Source organism: Rosa rugosa, chromosome 3 (genome assembly GCF_958449725.1).
Source record: "Rosa rugosa chromosome 3, drRosRugo1.1, whole genome shotgun sequence".
NCBI classification, from domain to species: Eukaryota; Viridiplantae; Streptophyta; class Magnoliopsida; order Rosales; family Rosaceae; genus Rosa; species Rosa rugosa.
This window is the reverse complement of record NC_084822.1, coordinates 45,385,490-45,411,344: the sequence shown is the minus strand read 5'-3', so window position 1 is coordinate 45,411,344 and position 25,855 is coordinate 45,385,490. Positions and strand designations below refer to the sequence as shown.

Below are 25,855 nucleotides of genomic sequence, written 5' to 3'. Positions count from 1 at the left end.
TTTCCTCATTCGTATTTGGCTCAAGAAGATGTCATCTTGATGGCACATCAGTCTGGACTGGATAAGTGTAAGCACATGTTGCTACCAAAATACATACCAATAAACAAATATGCTAAACTAATACTAAACAAATATGCTACCAAAATACATACCTACAGTATATAGTGAAAAACAGATTTAGTATTGGACAAAACAAGAGCACAAATAGACTTGAATTTGATCATCACTAAGACTTACAAGGCTTGACAGGTTATTTTTCTAAGTGAATAAAAGTCTAGAACAAAGCTATATTTTCACTAGATGAGAAAAATAACTTGATTGAGACAATAAAACAAACACTTGGTATGCAATACCAAAAGACAAATTGAAATGCAGGTCATCATTCGATAGCTTCCAAATCCATTCTTCTAGACTGAATGATGAAAGTTCAAAGTACCAGCACCCAAAGATGAATGAAGTTTGGATTGAGACCAAAGGGTAAATAGGAAGAATGAAAAACATTTCAGCCATGAGGAAGAGGAAGTCTAAGTGGAGGGAAGAGTGAAAATTGTTGGAGGGAAACTTGAAAAAACACTACCGTTTGTGATCGTTAGTGTGCTGTTTGCTTTTTCCTTATTCATATTTGTTGTTAGTTTGACAGCCATTAGATTGAGTTGGGCTGACGTGGCGGGCTCACATAGTTTTCCAAGCAGATCCTAGCAATAGTTTTTCTAGCAGAGAAGCCGGATCCTTAGATCTAATGGTCTGGGATTCCTCTTTTTATTTCACTTCTCTTTTCCTTGAATTCTTCCCTTTCTCTCTCTTCCGTTGGATCATTCCCATTTAACTCTTTACTCTCTGGAGTAATCTTGTATAGAACATTGTCCATTAACAAGGTGATAAATTAATTCAACCAGCTAAGAAATAACAAATCAACAAACAATTATACTAGGTAGATCGAGGAGGCCAGGCGAAATCACAGTAGCTTATCCTCCATCTTAATTAATTCATACAATTAAATATATTTGCTCAACTGAAAATGATGAACGCGCGCGTTATATCATTCATTTGGCCATTTGGGTTGCCATCAACACAAAGCCATTGGCCCTCGAAGAAGGCTTTTCAATTGCAATTAGGATTGATGGAAAGGAAGAAGTCTAAACTATTTATTCCGAACTTTTCAATGACACTAATGCAGGAATCACCGAAATCTGCAGCCTAAACGGAATTGCAGTCTGCGTCAAAACCATCCACTCCAATTTGTTTACTTTCAGAGATGGAAATTTATAAGAGATACCACCAAATCAGGTTAACATTAGTCCTTGCTGTTTGTTCTCTGCAATTTGGTGCTGCACTGAAAGCAATTTGCAGTTATCAAGTTATGTAGACCCCATAAAAAAAAAAAAAAAAAATCTTTCTTTTGTCTCTCTTCTCCTTCTCATTTCTCACTCTTCCAATTCATTTTCATCGAAAGCCATCAGCCATTGATCCAGAAAAGCATGAACCAATCCAAAATGCAGAACAAACCCAGATAAAGAGGATAAAGAACAAGCTGAAATTCGATCGATATGGCAGATCAGGAGGGGAATGAGGTTTGTCATATATCTACGAAGTCATGCATATGTAGTCACCCAGAATTACACATCCCATGCATACCCAACATTCCAACTACGGCATGCAACGTCATCAATATGCTTGTACCAATGGTTGTGTTAGACCTACATAATCCATTCCAGTCACAAATTACAATGTACGATACCACTCCACGTACGTACACCAGAATAATGCCACACCTAATTTACCGTCCAAACATTGAATAAATGAAATTGAGCATTCATATGATTCAGATCTACATGCATTATGCTCTAGTCAGTATTTCTTCAGTACTCCTATACAAATTTGACCAAGTTTAATGTTCTCATTTGACTACACCAACTATATATATCATACATTCAATATGTGACATGTAGTTCGTAACGATCATCTTCTTCACTACATGTACCGATGTACGTACTGTTCTTCCTGCAGTCAACCTATGAAAACCAGATACTTATTACTCCACCATATTCAAGAGCTCACCCACAAATATGGACCAGCAGATGGATTTTAATCCAGGCATGCATGCACCATATCTTACCAGATCGAGATCGAACTAAAAATGATTTGCCTCTCATTACAGAGATGCTTATTATAAATGTGTTTACCAAACACAGTCAACCTGGAAATAATGTCCTGTACAAGAATATGTAAACCCACCACGTTGAAAGTCAAAAAACCTAGCTATGGTATGGTGGTACGTACTACTCAGAATTAATGAGTTGTATTGTAGCAACCTCTGTTATGAACATTTACCTTTTACGGTTTTAGTTATTATTGAGTTTTCATTTTTGATTTCTCTATTATTATAAATTTTGATTGAAAGTTCAATTCTCGTTAAATAGTAGTTAATCGTTGTAAACAAAAAAAAATATGAAAAAGAATTTTTTTCAACATTTTTCGCTGTTCGAAAGCTCTGACGACTAAAACACTGTACGCAGGGTAATTAATCTTAACAAGAGCAACCAAGGTTTTCTTCATTTCCCATTTTTCGTGTGGATTTTTTTTTTTTTTTTACACATGGAAAGGTGGTCTGCCACGTGGCAATATTGTGACCGTAAGCAGCGTGGTCCTGCTTGTAGCGGATTCTTCCGAAAGCAGGCTGTCGGCTGTTCATCCAGATTCTAGTTTCTAGACAGGCGGAGGCCCAGCCTGACGCGCGCGTAAAGCCAGTTGGCGCGTAAGACAAACCTCCCACTTGAGCAACAAGCCAACATTTCACCTCAAACAATAAACCAAAAAGTCATGCATTGCATGAATACTTCTTCACTTAGCCAGTTAGCCGTCGCTACCACTCTCCAATCCCACATTATTTATTGATGAATAATAGCCTGTATATATATCGTACACAGTTTATATATAGTACTGCAAATGTACAAGAGTAACAAAGTTAATTGTATTCACTTTGATCATGCAGACGGACATCGTTGATAGTCTGATATTGGCTTATCAAATCACAACCATTTTTATTAGGCTGCATGCTCTTAATTAAATATCATACACAGTTTAATTATATATAGTATTGCAAAATGTACGAGAGTAATAAAGTTGTATTAGTTTCGATCATGCAGGCATCGTTGATACCAACTTATCAAATCACAAATGTCTTCTATTAAGATAACATGCTCTTAATTAATTAAATAAGTTTGAGTAAGGTGTCTATAATATCTTAATCGATGGATGGACCTAAATAAAATAACTATCTCTCATGGGACCAAGCAGAAAAGAACTTCACCACTCGTACTATTACAATTTCAATATAACTTCACCACTATAAAATGGAAGAGGATTGTATGCACCGACAGTGCCAGTTATTTTATTCTCTAAAAAAATAACAGCCACTCATCTAATCCACTCATTTATATATTTTAATATCAAAAAAATTACATCCATTCATATTGCAAATACCCATGCACTGACGGTGCATGGAATACACTCCCTCGAGATTTATGTTATTCCGGCCTCCTTCTTCCTCGAGATTTATATTTCTTTCTTTATTGACGACTTTAATAAAAGAAACGTTCACACAGTGGGAGTGGGTTTACCACTATCGTTGGAGGGCGCACTACCAAAATTGTGAATGCGTGATCTATAAATAGCAAAGTAAATCTAAGGTTCCTCATCCAAAACACCTTTCCCGTTAGCTGAAGAACACGTGGCCCAATAGGAGAGCGAGTGGGTCAAAATTTGTTAGGTCGGGCTAGTACACTTTCTGCTGCTCCTCACCAATAATTCACTGTCAGCAAAAAACAAAGTATAAAATCCACCCTGACGATTCACACAAGTCATCGTCTCCCACTTCTTCTTCTTCTTCTTCTTCTCTCTCTCTCTCTCTCTCTCTCTGAATGTGAACGCAATCCCTAGAATTTCACCTTCCAGAACCCCATAGAAGCTTTCCCCACAGATTCTTTCTTCCAAAAGATTCTAGCTTTCTCATTCAGGAGCAGAGGAATCTTCAATCCCAGGTTGAAGATTTCTCATTTCCGATCCAATTCCACCGTAAAACCCTAGATCCCGAATTCGGGGAAATTCCACTCCAAAGTAGCTCAATTTCTCACTGGGGATGGGCAAGGTTGTTATAGAAGCCTCCAGGCCGTCTTCTTCTTCGTCTCCGGCGACCTCGTCCTCGCCGGCGCCGGCGCCGACGACCACCGCGTCGACGTCGATCACGGAGACGGTGAACGGGACGCACCAGTTCAAGATCAACGGGTATTCTTTGTCCAAAGGGATTGGGATTGGGAAGTACGTGACCTCCGAAGTTTTCAATGTGGGTGGGTATTCTTGGGCCATCTATTTCTATCCCGACGGCAAGAGCGCCGAGGACAATGCCACGTATGTGTCGCTGTTCATTGCGCTCGCGAGTGAAGGAAGCGATGTGAGAGCTCTGTTTGAGCTGACGCTTTTGGATCAGAGTGGAAATGGGAGGCACAAGGTGCATAGCCATTTCGGGAGGTCATTGGATAGCGGCCCCTACACGCTCAAGTATCGCGGTAGCATGTGGTGAGTTGAATGCTTCGGAGTTCTTTGCCAGAATCTTGTTTGTCTTGCCTTCTTTTTATTGATGAATGTGTGCGAGTTTGTTATAATTGCTAGCTTTGATTCTCTGATTTTAAAACAAGCATGTTTGATTTGGAAGAGTAAGGGTTTTAGGTGTGAAAAAGCCTTGCAGATATGATTAGGAAATGTGAAGCAATCATTTGGTTTGTAATTATAAATTCTGTACTAGTTTGGGTTAGGATAGAAAAGTTGTGAATCCTTATTTGTTCTTTGCCTTGATCACTGTTAAGGAGCTAATTGTGCAACCTGAAACAGAAAATGCTCACGCCGGCCGAACCTTGTTAGAAGTTAAGTATGACATGTATAGAGTTACAAATGTATTTGCTCGTATTTCGGTTATTCTTGAGTTATTGTATTCAGTGTAGGAACAATAGATAACAGCTCTGTCATGCTCTCATAGAATCCTGTGTGTTTTGTTATGATGACAATGCCCCATTTGATCGTTATATTTCTGCTACAACTGTTTAGTACTTTTGTTGAAAACTTCTTGTGATATATGCTTTGGATTGATTGCTATCTAACCTAGTAATATGTATGCCCTACTTTATTATGTTCAATATTCTGCAGTGTGATGTTCTCAAAAAGTCGAAATTAGTTTGGTTCAGCTTTCCATATCATGTATATATATCCACTGTGGTGATTGGTTTACTTGTAGAATTTAATGGCTTCTTTGGACGCTGCAGGGGTTACAAGCGTTTTTTCAAAAGAACTTCTCTGGAGACATCAGACTACCTTAAAGATGATTGCCTCTCAGTCAACTGTATGGTTGGTGTTGTGAAGTCACACACTGAAGGGCCAAAAATATACTCTATAGCAGTACCACGATCCAACATGGGCCATCATTTTGGGCGACTACTAGAAAGTGGAAAGGGAACTGATGTAAATTTTGAAGTTGATGGGGAAACTTTTGCTGCTCACAAGTTGGTACTAGCGGCTCGATCACCTGTATTCAGGGCCCAACTATTTGGTCCAATGAAAGATCAGAACTCTCAGTGCATAAATGTTGAGGACATAGAGGCTCCAGTCTTTAAGGTAGGATGCATTTCTTTTTCTTTGGTTCATTTTGTGTGTACATCATTTAACTAATGCTTATTGTATGTTTCTACAAAGATGGGAGAGCAGGCTTGACAATTCATTTAACCCTATTTTGTCCATGTGCAGGCTTTACTTCATTTCATGTATTGGGATTCACTGCCTGACATTGAGGAGCTTACCGGCATCAATTCTCATGGAGCTTCCACTCTGATGGCTCAGCATCTGCTTGCAGCAGCAGATCGGTATGGCTTAGAAAGGCTAAGGTTGCTGTGTGAGGAAAATTTGTGCAAGGATGTAGCAATTAACACTGTGGCGACGACATTAGCTTTGGCAGAACAACATCACTGTTTCCAGTTGAAAGCCGTGTGTCTCAGATTCATTGCAACACCTGGAAATCTACAAGGTGAGTCTTTTATATCTATCAAGTTTTGTTTTACAAATAATTTAAAAATGAATTCTGGGTTTGTAAGATGAAAGGAAAACCATTATTCTCGGCATCCCAAATGAGATTGTTGACAATTATGCATGAATTAAATTGGTCATACGTGGATAATTGGATAACTCTAAAAGCTGTGCTAGAATTACAGTGTAATCAATCATTGGAGAATGAAGAATTACTTTTGTATGATTTCAATGTTCTGGTATTCATATGTCCTGTTTTATCTATTGATATTTTGAATTTGCATTCAGTTGCATCTTATTACCAATTCTCTGACAATTATTCTTTAGTTACTTATAATGTACAAATTTCTGTGCCCCGTGCCCAGCTGGTTATTCTCAAATTAATGCCTCTATAGGTCATAAAGTTAAGCTTATTGTGAGAACATTAATACTTCCTCTTGGTCCTTTAGTACCTGGAAGGTCATTTGATAACAGCTAATATACTAGAGGCTTCCGTCACAAGCCTTTGAGAAGGGTTGTTAGAATTGTCTAATACAGCAAGGAAACAAATCTAGGCTATTTTACCCTTTTGAATCTTGTTTTTGCATGAAAAACTTCTAGATGGGTAGTAATCTTGGACCACATGAATATCTTACATTCGTTTAGATTTTATACATTATCTCTTCTTTAAACTAGTAGTTTAGATCTTTTCGTATTACATCATGCTGTCTTGGTCCTTTTTTGTCTCCGTCTAATTTTATGGTTCCTGGATGTAATGTATGCATGAATGATATATTAGATATATTACTCAGTAACTGAGAATTCTTTTGTTTTTATTTTGTAGGTGTGATGAAAACAGATGGTTATAAACACTTGAGGGAAAGCTGCCCGTCTGTTCTGACCGAACTCTTGGAATATGTAGCTAGAGTTAGTGAACATTCTGTACCTGTATGCAGGATTGGTAATGAAGCTATCCTTGATGGTAGTGACATTAATGGCAGGCGAGTGAAGCAAAGGTTATAGTATTGTGAATCGAGCTTGTTAAATGTTTTCTGTGTAGACGAGGAGAAAATGGAAACAAGAAAAAAAAATGAGGAAGAGATTGTTTCTAGGTTTAGAAATAATACTAGTTTCTTCTTAGCTTTGTTGTTTGTAAGGATGTTGATGTACCTGTTGGCTTGTAATGTGAAAGTTGTAGCACTTACTGTTTTGATTTAGAAAAGAAAATTCAATTCCACGCTTTATCCATAGGTTTGTTGTACTCGTGTTTCTCTGTAATCTCACCTTGAGAGCTATATGAACTTTGCCAAGAAAGTGGATTTTAAGACCCTTACTGGAGATTCGTAAGAATATCAAAGAAATGATAGAATTTGGAAGAAATTCCATGAACTCTTCAAAGGAACCCAAAATAGTTACAGTATGCTACTTTCAGCAATGTATGAACCATGGACTTAAAAGCTTGGTCCTTTTGTTTCCAGGAGCGTATAAACTACAAAGCAACGATTTTCAGTAGAAACCTATAATTTTCTTACTATTACGAAAGAACGTATTTTTATCCGTATTATACTAGATTTATAAGTGCGAAGTGATCCAATATTTGCTTGTTTGTTTAATCAGCCCACTCCTATTCTTAACCGCTATAGCCCCTTCTCCTCTCTCGGAATTTCTTTCTTCCTCATCCATCGGTTCCTCCTCAGACTTGGGCAGAATCATGCTACAGCTAAAGAGCTCATTGCAGTTTCAGCTGAGCTTATAGGTACAGTTCTCAGCCTCGTTTACTCTGTCTAGTTTTCACTTTGGATGTTTCTGTAGTGTAGCACATTTTTTTCAGATTTTTATTTGGCGTTTCAGGACACTTTTTCTGTCTAAGAAAGAACTCTGATGGGTAGTTCTTCAAATATTCAGTTTTCTGTTCACATTTTTTTGTAAAGTAATATATGGGTTTGTTTACATACAACAAGTTCTCCACTTTTCAAGCTCTTGGTTATTTAATGGTGTTTAGAGAAGCCATTTTCACGATTATGGGTAAATGGGTAATGCAGTCACATTCAGGATCTTCCTAGTTCATCCCCCACAAATTTCTTGGGTCTGCCCAGTTGCATTGCATATGTGAACTCAGGACATCCATATAGTAATAGATTAGAAGGGTTGATTAGTTGATTTGTTATTGTATTCGATTCATCTATATTCTCACTAGTATAAAAACCACCAATGTTCAACTGCATCCCTTTACAATTGTATTTTTCTAATACAGAAAAGGTATGAAACACATCCCAATTCCTTGCTGCTTATTACCCCTTTAGTCCAATCAATGCTCTGAAAACCTACCTTAGCATACATCCAATATAATAACAATCGGCAATCTGACGTTTCCCTCGTAATCTATGAATATGTGTATTTAAGTGCAAGCACTGAATGAACAAAATAACCACAGAATAGTGTTCTGGGTCGGACTTCAGTTTCAGCTATGCATGTTATTGATTACTGAACCATTTGAGAATTTTGATCTTGTTGAAACAAACGTTCTGCATTTTCGGTTGCAGTAGTCATCAAGTTTTTTTGCTTATGTTCATCTAGTGGATATGATTCCAGTAGGCATTACTGAACAATTTGAACTTATCTATTTGAAACAAATGTTCAGCCTTTTCAGTTATAGATGGCATCAAGTATTTTGTTTATGTTCAACTGCTGGATTTGATGCCTAATAACATTTGAAAAAGTGAGATCGTAATAGAATTCGTCCTGTGGCATCCCTATTAGGGGATCTCTCTATATGTATAAGCTACATCTCATTTGTTTATTTTGTTAAGGTCGTGCCATTTTATGTTCTTTCATCTGTAATTTAGTGAAATCTGCTTTCAGTTCTCATAACTTTGTTGGAGACATGTATCTTTTTCTTTGACCATAGATATTATAGTATTTGAAGTTCATCATCATATTCTGTTTAGTTTGTACGGGTAAATTCATGAAAAGAACAACATCCAAGTATGCTGCTGCATGTTATCTTTTCATTCTCATTCTTATTTTTCAAAACCTCTCATGGATTAGTGATTTTGTTTCTTACGATGAAAGCGCTATCATATGCCTTTCAGTGTTTCAGTAGTGAATTTGTAAAGTCTCTTTATAAATGAGACATAGAACATAGCATCTGTTTTTGTCTCTAAAAGCTATGTTTGTGGCTTAAGCAATTATTATAGCTACAGTGAAGTTTTATTAAGTTTTTTTGTTTTGTGTTAATGTAATGAATGTTACTTTTGGTAGAGTATAGACATGGGTCACATGACAAAATCCCCCTGTCCCTATATATCTGTTTTGTTTGCTGGATGGGTACAGAGATTAGAACGCAGCCACTACAGTGTTGTGGGGTAGCAGTAAATGGTTTGTTCATACTATCATTTGGTATTACCATATTGTATATACTTGGTTCCAGACTTGAGATTGTTGACCAAGGAATGTCTTTGTGCAGGTCCTTTCTCATGTAATTAAGTTTCACCCCAAGGTCCCCGGAGTTTGGATCTATGCTGCAGCTTGGGAATTTGACCATAACCTAAATGTCAATGCTGCTCGTCCTATAATGATGAAGGGATTGAGCGTTTGCAAAACTTCAGAAGATCTTAGGAATGAGTGTCTTCGAATGGATATGACATTCCTAAATAAACTAAAGGCTCAAAAGGTTTCTCTTGGAGAGGATGTGGGCACTCTGGACCGTACTCAGACACTTGCTGATCAGAAATAGCGGGCATTTGCAAAACTTAAATGTCAAACTGCAGCTTGGGAATTTGACCATAACTTAAATGTCAATGCTGCTCGTCCTATAATGATGAAGGGATTGGGCGTTTGCAAAACTTCAGAAGATTTTAGGAATGAGTATCTTTGAATGGAAATGACATACCTAAATAAACTAAAGGCTCAAAAGGTTGCTCTTGGAGAGGATGTGGGCACTCTGGACCGTACTCAGACACTTGCTGATCAGAAACAGTGGAGAGATGAGAATAAAGATCTATACATGCCCCTTAATCAAGAAACAGAAAACAATGAGGGTCAGATACTGAAAATCAGAAGTCAAGGAACAAAGTTAATAAGTTTCAAGAGCAAGGTTTTAGCATACTACGAACCATATACATTGAAGCACTGCTTTTGGAGATCTCGGAAGCAACTTCCTTGGTTAGTTCAGAAGAAATACGTAAGGAATTACTATGTGACATGAAGGACTTCTCAACAGAACCGAGTACTGGGACTAGCTGGCAAGACTTGAATACAATCCTGCAAGTACACAGGAGATGAGTGAAGAAATCACACTTTCTCAGATAGAAAAAGCAGTTCAGGTATCTATGCTTTAACTGAATCTGAATTAGACAAATGTGTTTTCTGGGTGTAATTATTTTATGTGCTTATATTTGTTTGATGGAGAAATCTTGGATGTCATGCTATGATTAGGTTTATATGGTGGCTATAGAAGTTTTGCCGTCAGCCATAATATTCAACCAGTAAGCAAAGTTTTTATGCATGCCACTGCTGTACTAAAACGAGAAAACAACCTGTCTGATTTAGCCAGTCCATCTGCAGCTCTACTAGTTATATTTCACGTCTTTTAAGTGTTTTCAGAAAGGCTGAACAATGGGGTGTATCAACGAGGAACTTGCCTGTCAGCATATTTCATTGTATTTGCAACTTGGAAGACAGGATGAAGCCCAGAAACCAGCACAAAATCTTTGTTCCAGAAAGGTTTCACATTCAGCAAAGATATTGCTATTAAGGGTCTCAGATGAACTCAGACAGTTTAGAAGAGATTGCATTTCTTCGAGTAAAGATGAGCTGCTATCCATCTTTGAACTTGTTAAAGAAGTTTTGACGAGAGAATCTATTTCAGAAGCTAAGAGCCTGTAGCTAATCGTATGCTATGTCGACCTTCCGATTTTCCCCTCCCTCCTGTTGAATTTACCTCATGCAGCATCTTGACGAGAACACTTTTAACCTTATCTCATATTGCAGGCCCCCAAGTTCTTGGCTAATTAAAAACTTTTTCTTTTTGACAAGTTGGTTGAGAGTGCTGAAATGGTTAGCTAAAGTTGGTGGCATGAAAATGGATTTTCCCTATCTTCTTCTGTGGTGAGTTTTGTTCTTTAAAAAGATAGAATTCCACATGCTAGAGAAGTGTATAATTGGTAGGTCATTTTGTTATGAGCCACATATAATCCCAAGGAATTGCTCACATTATGATAACTCTTCATTATACTTCATCCAAGATTGTTTGTTTACCAAGGAGGCAAGGAACATCTAAGCATGCATCATGCTTATATTGCAGCTTTATTGCTCTACCACACCCTAGACAGGAGTCATAGGACCCGCGTCGAGTTGGAATCAAACTTTGTAAGTTTGTATGCAACGGGGATAAAAATCGTCTTCTAAATACCTGAAAGGTATATGAATCTGCACTTGGAACTTACAACTAAGATCTCTTCTCAACAAAAAAAAAAAACTCTCGACTAAGATCTGAGCCTATGACTGTATTTCATTCTTATGGAGACAAAGGTGAGGTTAGTGGCATCACTGGCATGTCTGCTCATCTAGGAAAGTAACAATTTCTGCTTTGAAAAACAGATTTTCTTTCTTTTTTCTTTTAATTGTGAATAACACTACCAATACTTTCTAATATGATAACTAGACTTTCTGCTCGTTGTTTAATATCATATTCTTTACATCATGCCATCCACTAGAAATTTATTCATTTCTGCTAATTAACAGATGGGAACATCACAGACAGCTGCTGCTGTAATAGGTGGGCACGCAAGATTATAAAGACATTACTGGACTTGTTCTCCAGATTGTGATAGCTATTCAATTTTGACCTCAAGTTTAAGATATGATTCCTAAGATGCTTGAAAAAATGAGATCGTATTAAAGTTCTCCCTGTGGCATCCCTATTAGGGCATCTCTCAATATGTATAAGCTACATCCATTGGTCGTACAATGTGTTTATAGTTCTGTTATTTGGTTTCATTTGTATGTTGTTTGTTTTGTTAGGTCGTGCCATTTTCTGTTCTTTGATCCTGTAATTTAGTGAAATCTTCTTTCAGTTTTCATAACTTTGCTGAAGACAAGTATCCTTTTCTTTGACCCTACTCTGAAGTTCATCATCATATTTTGTTTACTTTGTACGGGTGAATTTCAATTCTTCATTTGCGAAATGAACAACATCCAAGTATGCTGCTGCATGTTACCTTTTGGGAAGAACAGTATTGTCAATAAAGCTTTACTGGTTAACTTCCATTCTTATTTTTCAAAACCTCATATATTTGTTATTTTGTTACTTTATGGTGAAATCAGTATCAAATGCCTTTCAGTGTTTCAGTAGTAGTGAATTTGTATAGTCTCTTTCTAAATGAGACATAGAACACAGCATCTGTTTTTGTCTCTAGAAGATATGTTTGTGCCTCAGGCAATTATTATAGCTGCAGTGAAGTTTTATGAGTTTTCTTGTTTTGTGTTGATATAATGAATGTTACGTTTGGAGTGTAGACATGAGTCACATGACAAAATCCCCCCGTCCCAATGTTTCTGTTTTGTTTGCTTGGATGGGGATAGAGATTAGAACGGGGCCTCTACAGTGTCGTATGGTAACAGTAAATGGTTTGTTCAGATTATCATCTGGTATTACCATTTTTTTAAACTCGGTTCTAGACTTGAGATTGTTGATCAAGGAATGTCTTTATGCAGGTCCTGGCTCATGTAATTAAGTTTCACCCCAAATTTCCTGAGTTTGGATTTTTGCTGCAGCTTGGGAACATAACCATAACTTAAATGCCAACGCTGCTCGTCCTATAATGATGAAGGGATTGGGCATTTGCAGAACTTCAGAAGATCTTTGGAATGAGTATCTTCGAATGGAAACATTCCTAAATAAACTAAAGACTCAAAAGGTTGCTCTTCGAGAGGATGACCGTACTCACACAAGTGCTGATGAGAAACAGTGGAGAGACAAAAATAAAGATTTATACACGCTCCTTAATCAAGAAAGAGAATACAGTGAAGGGTCAGATGCTGATAATGAGAAGTCAATCAACACAGTTATTAAGTTTCAAGAGCAAGGTTTAAGCATATTAAGAACCATATACTTTGAAGCAGTTAAAGCTCTTACCTCTAGTTTTACTCTGAGAAAGCGGCTTTTGGAGATCTTGGAAGCAACTTCCTTTGTTAATTCAGAAGAAATACGTAGGAAAAATACGAATTGACATGAAGCGAGACTTGCCAACAGAACCAGAGTATTCGGACTGGCTTGCAAGACTTGAATACAATCCTGCAAGCACACAGGAGATGAGTGAAGAAATCACACTTTCTCAGGTAGAAAAAGCAGTTCAGGTATCTATGCTTTAACTGAATCTGAATTAGACAAATGTGTTGTCTGGGTGTAATTATTTGCTGTGCTTATAATTGTTTGACAGGGAACTTGGATATTGGATGTCATGCTATGATTAGGTTTATGAGGTGGCTATTGAAGTTTTTCCTTCAGCCATAATATTCAACCAGTATGCAAAGTTTTTTATGCATGCCACTGCTCTACTAAAACGAGAAAACAACCTTGTCTGGTTTAGCCAGTCCATCTGCAGCTCTACTAGTTATATTTCACGTCTTTTAAGTGTTTTCAAAAAGGCTGAACAATGGGGTGTATCAACGAGGAACTTGCCTGTCAGCATATTTCATTGTATTGCAACTTGGAAGACTGGATAAATCCCAGAAACTAGCACAAAATCTTTGTTCCAGAAAATTTTCATATTCAGCCAAATTATGGCTATTAAGGGTCTAAGTAGAAATTAGAAAGTTTAGAAGAGATTGTATTTCTTCGAGTAAAGATGAGCTGCACTCCATCATTGAACTTGTTAAAGAAGTTTTGATAAGAAATCCATTTCAGAAGCTGAGAGCCTGTAGCTAATGGTATGTTATGTACACCTTCCAATTTTCCCCTCCCTCCTGTTGAACTTACCTCGTGCAGCATCTTGATGAGAACACTTTAACATTATCTCATATTGCAGGCCCTCAAGTTCTTTGCTAATCAAAAACTTGTTTTTATCAGGTAAGTTCTGATTGCTGAAATGATTAGCTAAAGTTGCTAGCTTGAAAATGGATTTCCCCATCTTCTTCTGTTGCGAGTTTTGTTCTCCAAATAAATGGAATTTCACATGCTAGAGAAGTGTATAAGTGGTAGGTCATCTTGTTATGAGCTACATAAAATCCCAAGGAATTGCTCACATTATGATAACTCTTCATTATACGTCAACCAAGATTGTTTGTTTACCAAGGAGGCAAGGAATATCTAAGCATGCATCATGTTCCTATTGCAGCTTTATTGCTCTACCACACCCCTATAGGACCTGCAATGAGTTGGAATCAAACTTTGCATCCAACGGAGATAAAGACCGTCTTCAAAATACCCGAAAGTTATATGAATCTGCACTTACAAGTTACGACTAAGATCTGAGCCCATGGCAGTATTTCATTTTCATGGAGACAAAGGTGAGGTTTCCTCTGCTTTATTGTAGCATGTCTGCTCGTCTAGGAAAGTAACGATTTCTGCTTTGGAAAACATATTTTCCTTCTTTTTTCTTTTAATTATGAATAACACTACCAATACTATTGGTAGACTTAAATACATTAATATCACATTCTTTTCATCATGCAATCCACTAGGAAATTTATTATTTTCTGCTAATTTACAGATGGGAACTTCACAGACGACTGCTTCTTGACGGGCACGCAAGATTCTAAAAGACTGAACTTGTTCTCTAGATTGTGATAGCTGTTCAATTTTGACCTCATGTTTAAGATATTCAAGTCAAATGAATTTGTTGAACATAAAATAGTAATTTCAATTGCAACGGAGTTTAAAGTTCTGTTCTTTTCATTGACTCTTGGGTGCTTGGAAAATCTGACATTGGCTTGCTCTTGTTACTACTACATTACACAGCAATTGTGAGCTTGCACAGAAGAATCATTAGTTGCTTCATTAGGAGATTATATAGAATAATACTGGCATATACAAGAACCCATAAAGCAAACAAGAGCTTCCTTGAATTCCCATTAGCAAATAAGAGCTTTTTATACAGAGCAATCCTTGAATAATCAGAAAATTATTCTAAACTCCATTCTCCCAAACCCCAAATTTCGTACTTCAATACCAAAATTCCTATCCTACTCTCCTCCAAACACCAAATTCTCAATCCACATACCTAAAATTCTCACTTCAATCCCCACTTTATTCACTCTTATCTATTATACCAACTAGACATCCCTATATCCTATATATGTGTATCATAATGACAATCAGGAGCAACTTTGAACTGAAGTGTCAGAGCACAATCTATCCTCAGAAAAGAGACGATTCATTGCACAAGCTGAGCAAACCCAAATTCTTATTGATTGATAAATTATGGTCCAAAATCAAAGAATGCTGTGCCTATATGTTGAACTAATCTAACTATATAGATATTTGCAGCAGCATACAAATTACAAATAACAAGAATGTCAATAATCTTCTACCTATTAATAGACCTGAAGCAGAAGAAATATTGTGTGCATCAACATAGTATATTGCCCCCGAACTGTCATCCCTCACTTTGATGCTTGAAGAGCAATTGTAATCAATCCACCCAATGGACTGATTCTCAAGATCGTAAAACACCAACTTATTCGAGAGCACCAAATCTCCCAAAAGAGTCATGGAGCTTCCATCTTTGGTTTTCATCCCACTGCTCTGCCACCCAGAACACCATACATACTCTTTCAATTGGAACAAATACTCATGGGGATACACCGAAAGCGAAACCGAGTTGTTGAAATAAAACTTCACCACCGGAAATCCATCATCCACATTCTCCGAATACTGAAAACATGTGAACTGGTCCTCAACAGTGTGCAACTTCAAAAGGGGTTGCTTGCTCAGTATCATTTTCATCACCGGCTCAAAAACCACCTGTGGAAGATAAGCCAAAGTGGTGCCACTATCGATAATGGTCCCTTCCTTGTCTCCACTGTCAAATGTATCCGAGGGCAGGTCGACAACAACACCACCCACCTCAATCGCCTCCATGACCACATTGTAATGCGCACTTTTGGGCACCAATGGAGTCATGTTCAGCTTCAATTTCGTCTCCACAACTTCCCCAATTGCGAAAATGCCACCCCCATTCACATTGTCCAAACAATGCACAAACTGCTTCTTCACCTTCCCAGCTGCAGCCAGCTGCGAAATCATGGACGAATTCGCTTGCCCGAAACCAAGAATCCCATCAAGCGCCCCATCAGACGAATTCCCTAGCTGCCCTGACTGCTTAGCTCCACACCCGAAAACTATGCTCCCATTCGTCACCGAAGTCTGATGACTCCCACTAACCTTATCAAACTCAATCACATCCTTCACAAAGTACCCTGCAGTCCAGCTCCCATCCCCATAGGACACATTATATGGACACAGCAACTCCGGTTTACAACCCGGAAACTGACCATCGGGTTGCGAAGTGCAAAAGTCCTGATCACAAGTGATGGATTGGGAAGTGGAAGAGTCCTTTGGATCATACAATGTGAGCTTGACTCCAATGTCGCTTTTCTTGGGGCAATTGGCGCACTCAATGCAATTGACCCACAAAATGTCGCTGCCGGTGTCGACTTGCACGTAGTAGTCCTTCGACGGGGATCCGATTCCGAGCTTGGTGAAGTAGAGAGCGGTCTCGGAATGGTGGCCGTTGCCGCCCAGTTCCAGATCCACAGCTGATGAAGAAACAGAGAGGAGGTTCCGGCCGTGGCGCCGAGCGTCGTGGGCTTTTAACTCACTAAGTGACCACTGCCCGCGGCGGCCCTGGAACTTGTGAATCACCGGGAAGACCAAGTTGCAGGAAACATGTAGAATCAAAGAGACAAGTAGAAGAAATCCGAAAAGAACCGATCTTGATGTTGGCCCAGGATCCATATACAGAACCCTGATGGAATTCGATGCCAAGATTCGATTTTGAAGGGTGGATTGAAGCTTTTGGGGGAGTAGAAAGATGGGTTTTTTTTTTGAAAAGTTGAGGGTGGTAAGATCTGTTTGGGATTGGAGTATTGGACCCAGAAGCAAGAAGGAGACTTTTCTTGGTTTTGGGAGAAAACCTAATAGGACTAGGACAGAAAGGAAGAAAATAGGGAATTCAAAACAACATCACTTCATTCATACTATTCAAAATGGCAGAGCCTACGATATAAAGACTAAAAGACCTGAAGCAAAAGATTCCACCTCGTGGATGGGTGACAAGTGTCACCATCTTACAATGCTTATCCTAAGTTGTACTACCTACAGACTGGCAAGGGACTACCTACAGAGTACAGACTGCAGCTGGCAGCCACAAAGTTGTACTGTAGTAGGCTGGCACAAAAAGAGTCGTTAGGTTATTGAAAGGTACTGGAAAAAGGTAGGATGATGATGGGTTGTAGTGATTGGGCCTTAGGGTGAAATAAGGGTGGCCTTATCAATTCCCGCGCCCTTGAAAACAGGCCTGTCCTCGGGCCTTAAAGTGAGGGAAACGATTCATCAGGGAGTGGGCTATTTCCCAAGTAGCATCTTCTGCTGGGAGCCCAGTCCATTGTACCAGCCACATGGTGATTGACCTGTTCTTCTTTCTTTCAACCTTGATATCGAGAACTTTCAAGGGAGTCCAACTGATGGCCCCGTCATCACCAAAAGGAGGTAGTGTTGGGGTAGGCCTCATCAAAAAGCCCGCGGATCAAGTGGGCCGATGGAGGCCCGCCGGCCCTAAATGCCAAAAGCCCGGCCCGGCCCGGCAAAAAGCCTGCCTCGGTGGGTAGTGGGCCGGCCCGCAAAAAGCCAGCAAAAAGCCGGCCCGGCCCGTAAAAGCCCGTAAACTATTATATATGTATGTGTTATATATATATATATATAAACACATATTCTATATAAAAGTATGAGAACTTCCACACATATATAAACACACACACACACATATCTATATATATATATATATATATAAACACACACACATATTCTTTTATATATATCTATAAGAATATGTGTGCGTGTGTGTGTGTGTGTGTTTATATATGTTTGTAGAAGTTCTCATACTTCTATATAGAATATGTGCATATATATTCTACATATCATGACGATGGTTGACCAATTCGATCGGATTCGAAAATATGGTGAAATTGGCTAAATTTTTTACCACACTCATAATTTATTGTAATAATCTCATCCAACGGTCGGTTTTTCCATTTTTATTGAATTGATAGGGGTTACTCTTTGGAGTGTATGATATATAAATATAGGTTTATAAGAGTAACTATGTTTGACCTCGTTAATTGAATTCGAAACGAGAACCAAATTGGCTGAATTTTTTACAACCACCATAAAACATTACAGTCTCTCCATCGAGCGGTTGTTTTCTCTAAATTCATTTTCTACTTCATGGTTGTTTTAGAATGAACCTCAACAATTTAAATACAATGTACAAGTCATACAACTTTAGGAGGCAAATTGATATAGGCCAACATCTTTGTAATTAAAATTGAAATTTTTATCTTATGTACACGCACATCCATCGATAGGATATTTACAGACGTGATGGGAAAAAATAAGCACGTTTCGCGGTCGTCAAGCCATCGGTCAACCAAGAAAACATACAAGTGACGACGGTTGACCAATTCGATCGGATTCGAAAATATGGTGAAATTGGCTAAAATTTTATGATAGGAGTATTTTAATGTGGTATTTCAATAATTAATTCCTCACATTTTGCTTAGTTAATTCCTTAACGAATCGATTTTTAACTCAATTTCTATTTTTAGGTACATTGGAGTAGATGATGATGAAATAAGTGTTAGGTCCATAATTATCTAGAAATGATGGAGAAAAATGGAAATGCACTAAAAATGTCAACTTTACACATTTTCCTACTCCGGTTAGGAGAAACCGAGCCAAGCAAGGAAGAAGGAGCGACCACCTGAACAAATGAACTCCAAATGTGCTGAAACCTTCCAGATCCATTCTAGACATCCTAAGAAACATTTCTTCTGAAGAGTGCAAGAGCCAGATAGAAGTGGAAGGCCTTCAAACAGTCAGCCCAATTTTCTGCATAAGCAAAACTGGAAAACTGGACTTGTAAGGAGTCCAGCAGCGATTTCGGCCCAAGGGCATGAAAATAAATTCTGAAAATTTGACAGAGTGATCTACATTCATAAAGGAACATTTGTTATGAAGAAGTCACGGGCAAAATCTGAACTTTCGGTGGAGAAATAGTTGAAGGAATAAAGGGGAAGAAAGTGACCTAAATTCATCATGTTCATGTTTCCCACCCACATAAAGAAAGCTAGATGCTCTTCTCTTTTTTTCTTGGATCCATTTTCCTTTCCATTCTTTAATAGATCATCATATTCCACCTTCATGCTTTGTTTTCATTCATCATTACTTCCCTCTTTTTCTTCTCTATTTAAACCATCACATTTAGCACCCAAAATACACATTCCTTCATCCATTTCATCTTCTTTGTCTCTCCATTTCCTTTCCATTTTCCTCTCCATCCTCTAGTTTCAAGTTTCTACATTTTCAAGCAAAGAGAAGAAGAGAAGAAGAAGCCATGAAGCCTCCTAGCCGTCATCATCCACCTTGTGCCGTGATAGTGAAGCCTTGCTTTCAAGATTCAAGATCAACGTCTCAAGCTGTTTATCATCCACTCCCTTCACGGTGTAATTCTATCTTTTTCCTTGTAACTTCTTTTGGTTTTCTTTGTTTGGATTTGTAGAACTATGAATTGTAGTTAACGTAAACGGTTAGGGCAAAGTTTAAGCCCATTCTTATGTTTGAATAAAAATTGCGATTTCTTTATGTTGATTTTTATGTTGCTTATGTGAGATTGCTTAATTGATTTTGGATTATATAAAACTTTTATATGTATGTGTTCTTTGGTGGCCAACTTAGGATATATGCATGTAATTGGTGCTAGATTTAAGTAGTAAAGGCTTTGGACAAAAGTCGAAATCAATTAAGGAGGATTGCAAATAGATGAACTTTTTCATACTATGTTGTGCACTTTGGTTGACATCCTTTCTTTGTTCTTCATGCATTGAATGTGTTCTTGATTATCTAGCTTTCTAGACTATGATTGCATGTTCAATAGGTTTAATTTAGGTGCTTTCACTTAGATTAAATATTCAAGGAAAGTAAAATATGGGAAATCATTTGCTTCGAATGTTTCACATGGTCAACTTATTTCTCATGACATAGATAATTAACTATAAGAATTTTAATTGGATTTCATTCATATGATTGTGGTTTTGATCTTTCTTCCTTGCGTTCCACCCTTGTATATGTGTTTTTACATTTTCTTTATTTTATTTATTTTAATTTTTGATTTTAAAAATCCTAATCCCCCTTTTTACATTAAATTGTATAAATTTCTATTCTTTGTTTTATTTTTGTACATAATACTTTTTACTTTTTATTAATTCTTTATTTATTTTTGCAATTACAGGTGTACCCTCAATCACCGGCTAGAACGATCCCTACTTATTCTATACTAACAACTACATTTTGCAGGGTTAAATTGCGCGCTTGCTTCTAGCGTATCAATTTTTGGCGCCGTTGCCGGGGATTGAAAAATCACTTGTTTTTGTTTATAATTGTTGTATATAAATTGTTTGAAACTTAGTTTAATTAATTAATTATGATGTTATTTATATTATTGAACACGAGTTTTAATTGTAAGTTGTAAATTGAGAGGAATAGGTGAAGTCTCTTTTGTTAATATTGGCCTAAACCCCTTATTGGTACCTAGTTCATGTTCCTTAAGGTTGAGGGCGGCCTTTATTAACACTTGTTGAACTGTCTTCACACTTATGACATTTTTTTTAGTAAGCATAGCCTATGTGGAATGGTGTCTAGGAAGGGGACAACGTTCATGCATGACGGGTTTTTAAATCCAGAAGTGCTTGCAAATGGGCCTAAACCACTATGTGGGAGTAGCTCATGTCAAAATGGATTTTTCCTCTCGTGTTCGTCCTCCCCCACCTGGCCATTTCAGTAAGGTTGCCCAAAGGATGCTAAAGGGAATTTGTGTCTAGGCGACTATACTTGGGCCGCACATTCACTTGATTTACCGCTTGGAATTTGATTCGATATTAATAATGTTTATAACAAAAGAAAATGTTGTGATAGACTAAGGTAAAAAAAAAAAAAAATATATATATATATATATATATATATATATATATATATATATATATATATATATACATATTACACTTGTAAAAATACTTTTCTTGTTTTTTTACTCACTTGTGTCTCATGTACAATACACTTGCTAATTTTACTTGTAGTTTGTAATTCATAATTATACTTGTTTATAGACTTTGTTTTTCTTTGTTAATTATAGTTACTAACTTTTTAATTTCTATTACGTCTAGGCTGAGAAGACGTTAAATCCAAGCGCTATTTGGGAGGCAACCCAATCCAATCAGATTTGCTTTCTCTATCCCTATTTCTTTTTATTTTTCAATTTTTCTCTTTGTTTTTATTTTTAGAATTTATTTTCGTAAATGTCTTCTAGCTATGCTTATTTGTTTCATTGCATGCTTATAATTGATTACATTGAGGACAATGCAATATTTAAGTGTGGGGGAAGGGATTTATATATTTTTTTTCTTTTATTATGAATCCTATTTATTAAAAAAAAAAAGTTACACTATATCCAAGTGATTTGCTTTCTCTTTCCCTATTTCTTTCTATTTTTCAGTTTTTCTCCCTTATTTTTATTTTAGGATTTATATTTTTGTCTTTTATTTTGAGTCCTATATAATGAAAATGCAAACAAATAAATAAAATAAAATAAAATGCAAAAAAAAAAAAAACTACATTCATTCAGTCTTATTATTATTTAAAAAAATAAAATAAATAAATAAATAAATAAATAATTGTAACTAAGCCAAGTCAACAGATCCGGAGGAGTTGAGGCTGAGCTCAAGGGAAATGCGAGTGTCACCGCCATAGCTGCCCCAGCCACCGGAGTAATCGCCATAGCTGCCACCTCCCTCGGAAGTGGTCTTCATGTTGCTCAAGATGTCTTCACTGTGCATGGGGAACAGTGGAAGGGTTTCAATCTCCTTTATGGATCCACCAACACCAGCTGAAGAAGCACAAGCAGATGCAGAAGATCCGAAGTTAAGATACTTATCCTCAGGTTTCCAATTGGTACCATTACCAACAAGCCCTGATCTTTGCATGGGCACAGGAACATCCGAAGTGGACATCTTCTTCTTTTTGTCCCGAGGCTTGTGGTTCTGGAACCAATAAAAGACGTTCCTGCCCTCGATCTTTCCGTACCTTTTCAGCTGGAGAGTGATCCTCTGAACCTGCTCTACAGTTGGGGACCTAACTCCCTTGTTGTAGAAAAGCTCGTTAAGGATTCTTATCTGATCTTTAGTGGGAGTCCATCTGGTACTACTCCCGGCTGCTTTGTTGCTTCCTCCATCCTCGGTTGGTTGCTGGGTTTGTGGTTCCATTGCTGAAGATCTGAGAGAGACAACTGAAGATCTGAAAGAGAAGAACTGAAGATCTGAGAGGAAAAAACTGAAGATCTGAGAGAGACAACTGAAGATCTGAGAAGGAAGAACTGAAGATCTGATAGGGAAAAACTGAAGATCTGAGAGAGACAACTGAAGATCTGAGAAAGAGACAACTGAAGATCTGAGAAGAAAGAACTGAATATCTGAGAGAGAAAGACTGAAGCTTTGAGAGAGAATGACTGAAGCTCTGAGAGAGGTTTTTGGCGTGAACAGTCTCATCTCCAGAATGCACTTATTTAAGGAACAAAGCATGCAATCTCCACCGTTGGATGGACAATGAAGAGTCAAACCAGCGGCAGAAAAGCAGATTAAAGTTGCCCTAAAACAGGGATTATTGGCGCGTGGGGGAACCAAACGGATCTCAAGGAGTTGTGACAGACAAGCTCTAGCCGAAAGCTGCCGTAAATCACGGAAAAGAAAAGTCAGGACACATGACTGATCAATGCCCTCAACTGTAGCTGTGGATGGAGGCCCGAGGTACAAACCTTTCATGGGCCGGATTGCTGAAACAGGGAAGCTACCAAGCAACACGGCACCAAGCCCACATGAGCAAGCCCAAGCCATCATCACTAGGAGTGGACGCTTACTATTGGACCCTCCAAGAACCCACAAGAAGGCCCAAGTGGCCCATAATGAAGATGGCGCCAAGCCCACAAGAGAAGCTCAACCACGTGTGTCCACCGGATCCTGTATGAAGACAAACCGCCAAGCCCAATCACGTGTGTCCACTGGATCCTGTTAGAAGAAAGCGCCAAGCCCACAAGAAGGCCCATAATAAAGAAGAAGACGCTGTGGAGGAGCCATCAAACGCAGATTTGCTTTCTTGAACTCTTCCTTCTCTTTTATTTTCATCAATTTTAATTTGTTTTAGGTTTCGTTAACTTTCTCTTCTATGCTTGATTTTTGCTTTGCATGCTTTATATTTGTTTATACATTGAGGACATTGCATGAATTAAGTATGGGGGAAGGATTATTGTTTTTTGTGTAGTGATAAGTAGTTAGTTTTTTGTGTAGTCATAAAAAAAAAAAAAAAAAAAAACATTTTAAAAATAATAATTTGTTTTTGTTTGTTTGAGTCTTAGGATGCTCCTAACGTCTAGGATGAACATGTCTCTGAATTCATGGCTGGAGGTTTTCGCAATCGAAATCGGACTTAATTGAATTATGTGGTTAATCGACATTGTGATACTTGTATGAAGATTTGAGATAGGATTGTAACTTGGTTCATAAAGCATGCTAGGATTAAGTTTAATTCATTTGACCCTAAGTGAGCTGTTGAGGTAAAATACTTTCTTTTTGAGTGCTTAATTGATAATTCCATAATTTCATGGCTGTATTTGCAAAACCTCATCATTGTTTGAAAATCCAATGATCATGTGCCATAGATTTTAATGGACTAGAGAATACTAGAACTCGACTTTTGTGACTGTCAAAACTTGTATGCTAATATGCCCTGATCTTGGATAGGATAGAAGGCATTAGGGTAACCACCATAGCCAAACAAGCATGTGTCCCCAATTGTGCCCGTCGTGGGACTCTTTAGAATGAACCCCTTTGAGCCTACGTTGAAAACCTTTGTTTCATCACCCTCACTACCCTACCATGAGCTTAGTATAGGACATCTCTACCCTTGTACTAGGGACTTGGTAGAGCATGACAAATTGTGTAGGGGTGACGATGAAAGACAAGTGTGGGGTGGGGAAAAACCAAGAGAGAGAAAAAAAAAAAAAATTGCCGAAAAAAAAGAAAGAAAGAAAATTTGAAAAGAAAACTCTTAGGAAATTGTTAAGTATGGTTTTGGATTTTCAAATTTGTAGAAGGCTCAAAGTTGAAAATTAGGCATTTGTCCATTCTCATGTTGGTTAGAGTGAATGTTGGGCCCAAAACAATGATAATTGGCTCACAAAAATGGTGACATAAGGTGATCCATATATGCTCTGCTAGGTCCTTAGAACTTTTGCATCCTTAATCTTCATTTCGAAAACCCTAGCTTAGCCCCATTACAACCTGTTTCAAGTCCTTAATTACTTGATCCTTGAGATGGGCATCCTTTGGTTAGTGGAGTCAGGTACAAAGTCGAGCTTATGGTTTAGGTCCATTTGTGCACTTAGTCATTTCTTGAGGTTTTTAAAAATTCTTCACAAAATGCTTTTATTGATGAAATATGCAAGCTGTTTGTTGCCTTACAATTTGTTCTCTTGCGTATACTTGAGTGTGAAGCTTTTAAGCATAGTCATTTCTGAGAGAAAAATCGAGAGTATGCCTTGTGAGTTTGGATTGGACTTGTTCGAAACATGCTATCATTCACTGTATAACATAAGTTCTCCATATCTTACTTAGTCATATGAGTGTCACACGTTTATTAACCTTGGAATTATCTATGTGATTTTGATTAAGTGTTTAACGTGAAAGCCATGAGTTTGGAGTCTCTGAGACAATAGTTAGGGGCAGTAGAGTCATTTACTTACTTTTTGTTGAGTCTTTGTTTTGTTTTGTATTTTTGTTTTGCTAAGGGACTAGCAAAAGCTAAGTGTGCGGGAATTTGATAGGAGTATTTTAATGTGCTAATTTAATAATTAATTCCTCACATTTTGCTTAGTTAATTCCTTAACGAATCGATTTTTAACTCAATTTCTATTTTTAGGTACATTGGAGTAGATGACGTCATGACGATGAAATAAGTGTTAGGTTCATAATTACCTAGAAATGATGGAGAAAAATGGAAATGCACTAAAAATGTCAACTTTACACATTTTCCTACTTCGGCTAGGAGAAACCAAGCCAAGCAAGGAAGAAGGAGCGACCACCTGAACAAATGAACTCCAAATGAGCTGAAACCTTCCAGATCCATTCTAGACATCCTAAGAAACATTTCTTATGAAGAGTGTAAGAGCCAGATAGAAGTGGAAGGCCTTCAAACAGTCAGCCCAATTTTCTGCATAAGCAAAACTGGAAAACTGGACCTGTAAGGAGTCCAGCAGCGATTCCGGCCCAAGGGCATGGAAATAAATTCTGAAAATTTGACAGCGTGATCTACATTCATAAATGAACATTTGTTATGAAGAAGTCACGGGCAAAATCTGAACTTTCGGTGGAGAAATAGTTGAAGGAATAAAGGGGAAGAAAGTGACCTAAATTCATCATGTTCATGTTTCCCACCCACATAAAGAAAGCTAGATGCTCGATCTTCTCTTTTTTTCTTAGATCC

General features: G+C 37.7%; 2 protein-coding genes and 1 pseudogene across 2 annotated transcripts; 2 read left to right on the top strand and 1 right to left on the bottom strand.

Moving 5' to 3' along the window:
• The first annotated feature begins 3,864 nt into the window (after positions 1-3,864).
• Positions 3,865-7,298, top strand: LOC133735544 (BTB/POZ and MATH domain-containing protein 1-like). Its single transcript, XM_062162943.1, has 4 exons — positions 3,865-4,575; positions 5,316-5,664; positions 5,794-6,070; positions 6,893-7,298. Exons 1-4 carry the CDS (start codon positions 4,139-4,141, stop codon positions 7,069-7,071), a joined length of 1,242 nt encoding a protein of 413 aa, XP_062018927.1. The 5' UTR covers positions 3,865-4,138; the 3' UTR covers positions 7,072-7,298.
• A 268-nt stretch (positions 7,299-7,566) lies between these two features.
• On the top strand, positions 7,567-14,343 carry LOC133735545 (uncharacterized; annotated as a pseudogene).
• A 1,095-nt stretch (positions 14,344-15,438) lies between these two features.
• LOC133735543 (aspartic proteinase 36-like) lies at positions 15,439-17,240 on the bottom strand. The gene has a single exon (XM_062162942.1). It carries the CDS (start codon positions 17,006-17,008, stop codon positions 15,521-15,523), a length of 1,488 nt encoding a protein of 495 aa, XP_062018926.1. The 5' UTR covers positions 17,009-17,240; the 3' UTR covers positions 15,439-15,520.
• Positions 17,241-25,855: the final 8,615 nt, after the last annotated feature.